Source organism: Solanum stenotomum, unplaced genomic scaffold (genome assembly GCF_019186545.1).
Source record: "Solanum stenotomum isolate F172 unplaced genomic scaffold, ASM1918654v1 scaffold32769, whole genome shotgun sequence".
Classification (NCBI taxonomy): domain Eukaryota; kingdom Viridiplantae; phylum Streptophyta; class Magnoliopsida; order Solanales; family Solanaceae; genus Solanum; species Solanum stenotomum.
In genome coordinates, this window is record NW_026032121.1 from 6,678 (window position 1) to 10,184 (window position 3,507).

General features: G+C 36.4%; 1 protein-coding gene across 1 annotated transcript; it reads right to left on the bottom strand.

The window, feature by feature from the left end:
- Positions 1–4: 4 nt before the first annotated feature.
- LOC125852171 (putative late blight resistance protein homolog R1B-17) lies at positions 5–634 on the bottom strand (the record flags this gene model as incomplete). The annotated part of the gene is made up of 1 exon (XM_049531897.1): positions 5–634. A coding segment is annotated over exon 1 (630 nt), but the record flags the coding sequence as incomplete, so codon positions are not given.
- Between the last annotated feature and the right edge of the window lie 2,873 nt (positions 635–3,507).

The window sequence follows — 3,507 nt, forward strand, 5'->3', positions numbered from 1 at the left end:
GGAGTACATTTCTCACACAATACTCTTGTGAAACAGTTGCTTTTGCACGAATATCAAATCGAGACATAATGTAAGGATCACTATAGAGTTTTGTAGCCAAAGTTGTTTTCCCGATACCTCCCATCCCTACGATTGAGACAACTTCTAGTTCCCTTCCTCCTCTAGCAAGTTGATCCAGCATCATCTCAAATTCATTTTCACGGCCAACCATTATATTCTCGGGCTGCTCAAAAGCATGTTCAGGTAAACTGACAAGTGAGCAAGTTTGTGGCTTTAGATCTTTCATGCTGTCCGATGTTGCCATCCACTGTTTCATGGCGGAATCAATGTATTCTAGTGCTTGTTCCAAGATGAAAAAAAGCTCCAACATAGCCCTGCTTCTTTCCTCCAAATTCTGTGCTAAAAAAACATTTCTTGATTCCGAGTCAACCATAGCTTCTGTTGTGTATGCTACCTCTATCATTTCAACTTCCAAGATTGTTAACCCCTCATGATCGCCCGTTATATTGCAGGATTTCTCCAGAATAGCTCTCAAAGATTCGAGCTTTTCATAAAACAGTTGCAAATCACATCCAATAAGTTCCATTGATTGGTGTATGGTTCTCATAATGGAAGTAACAGCAGCATAAGCCATATATGGACAAATTAATTGCCACAAGTTATGTAATTTTTCAGTTTTTAAGAAAACAGAAAATGCAAAGTTCTTTCTTTAACTAACTATTTCCATCACATTTCCAGCTAGGTCCACCAACCTTATCATCATATAGACAAAAGCAGATACCAAAGTTAAAAAAAAAAAAAAAAAAAAAGGAAAAAGTAGAAAAAATTGTGATCATACATTATTAGAATCTCTTTAGAAAAATAAAATTAAAAATTAGTTTAAATAAAGGAGTTCAAGCTGTATGACTTGTTTAAGCTAGTAATTTAATTGAACATCTAGAGTGCAAGAAAATATAACTTGTTTTTTTAAAAAAAAAAATTTTGTAAGGGAACCGGAGTTGTAGCCTCAATATGACATATTTATTCATTGCTTACATACAAGAGATTGATGATTTTAATTCCATTGAAAGCTACTTAGTAGAATTTTCCAAATCAAAAAGAGAAATATTAAGATCCAAGTGGGAATCTCTCTATTCCTAGTTCGATTCCATTAATCAAGCATAAATATTTCTTAATATACTCAAGTAACTAAGGATTGAGATAAGAATGAAGAGGATAAGTTTAGACTCTAAAAGTCATATCAACAAAATATTTATAGACTAACACATGAAAAACTATTGAGAAAATCGCATAATTCCTATAACTCTTAAATGCCCAAAATGGACTCTAAAAATTGTCAGATGGTACGTATGCTCCCCCAACTCCCTACTGAGGGTTCTGTAAAGATTTCGATTAGAAATCGTCCGTAAGTCATATCACCAATATATTAATGGCTAGCACACACGAAAAACTGAGAAAATTGTCTAATTTCTTTAAATTGGCCCCTAAATGCCTAAAATACACTCTAAAAGTTGTGACACTATATGTACTGCTCCCCCGACTCCCTACAGAGGGTTTAGTAAATGTGTAGCAAAGAAATCGTTTGGAAGTCATATCACCAAAATATTAATGGGATAACACACACAAAACACTGAGAAAGTCGCCTAAAACCTGTAAATTGGCCCCTAAATGCCCAAAATGAACTCTAAAATTGTGAGATTATACATACTTGTCACACCCCAAATCCGAATATGATGGCACGTGTCCATTTCCCACCGGACACGTCAGCCTAACCCAACCACAACGATAGAGAAGTAGAAATACGAGAATAAAAGATAATAAATAAGCGAAAGACTTTAATTAAGACTCAACACTACCCAGAATTTGGTTGTCACATGTACAAACCTCTAAATACAGAATTCGAATAAAAATATACAAGTCTCAGAGTATAGTTCTCGAATAGAACAAAACTGAAAGTAAAGATAACTCAAGGGCACGTCTGGAATGAACCGCTACCTCTCGAGTATGTCCCGAAGCTCAATCTGCTAAAGAAAATACTAAGCCGAATCTGAGAGAGAGCTGTCAACCTACACAATTGTGTAGAAGCAAGGGTGAGTACCGAAAACCACAGGTACTCGCAAGTAACTCTAAACTAAGCAAAACTAGCAGCTACAAACAACTCCTTTCAATCCCAACCGAACCACCGAAACTTCAATCTAGCAGCAAACCAACCAACCTATACTAAACAGATCATATTCAACAGCCAGAACCAACAGTATATCCTCATCAACCTCAGATCAACAAATAAGAGCAAGTAGATCAAATTCCACATAAGAAGGGTAAACCGATACAATCCACACATCACAGACAAAGATAAGGCAAATGCGATGCAAAATGCAATAATGATGTTATGTAGTCGTGATGCATGTCTGTCCTACGATACACATCTGTTGACGTAATCAGTCCGCGTTGAATACTCAAATCAGAACCCATGAGGGCCACACATGGACCATGTATCACCGCCGGAACTAGATCCCATCAGCATCCAAATCGCTAGCCGGAGCTAGTCCATCTCATATATCTCTAGCTGGAGCTAGTCTCAACTGTGTCTCATATCTATCCATCCTCATATCAGTGTCTCAGAACTCATGCAACAGATAGTTCACACATGGGATGAATAATGAATATGCACATGTCATCAATCACAATCATATCACGATCACATCATAGTATTACACATCATCTATCTCAATCACAACCATATCATGATCACATCATAGTATTACATATCATCTGTCTCAATCACAACTATATCACGACCACATCATAATATTACACATCACCTGTCTCAATCACAACCATATCACGATCACATCATAGTATTACACATCATCTGTCTCAATCATAACCATATCACGACCACATCATAGTATTACACATCACCTGTCTCAATCACAACCATATGACGACCACATCATAGTATTACACATCATCTGTCTCAACATCAATGTTTGTATCAATCATAGCCTACTCATGCTCTTCTATCCCCTCAATCTCAGTTATCACATGACTTATTCAACAAATTCAAGTCACATATAACACATTTAGCTCGTTTTATTCCCCATCTTTCATTTACAACAGCTTCAATCAACAAATAAAACTCATCCTCAATCCCCATTACTCCCCAACACAATTAGGAAAGTAGTCATGCGTAGTCTAAGAGTTTTACAAAGTTTGGAAGCCACTTGCCTTAAAACGAACTCCAAAAGTTACTTGACTTGAGCATTTCCTTTCCGAGAATAATCCGGATCGCGATAATCTATTCAAACAATTATTCACAATCACAATTCGAGTCCAATGACACCAAAATCAAGAAATTTAGGGAAAAAGGGCAAAACGGTCCAAAAGTCTCATACCGGAAAACGATACCCAAATCTGAAAATTTTTGATGTAAAATGATCCTTAAAGTATTTTGAAGCTAATGGTGAAAACCAATTTGAAAACGGAGTTGAAATCAATTCACAAACT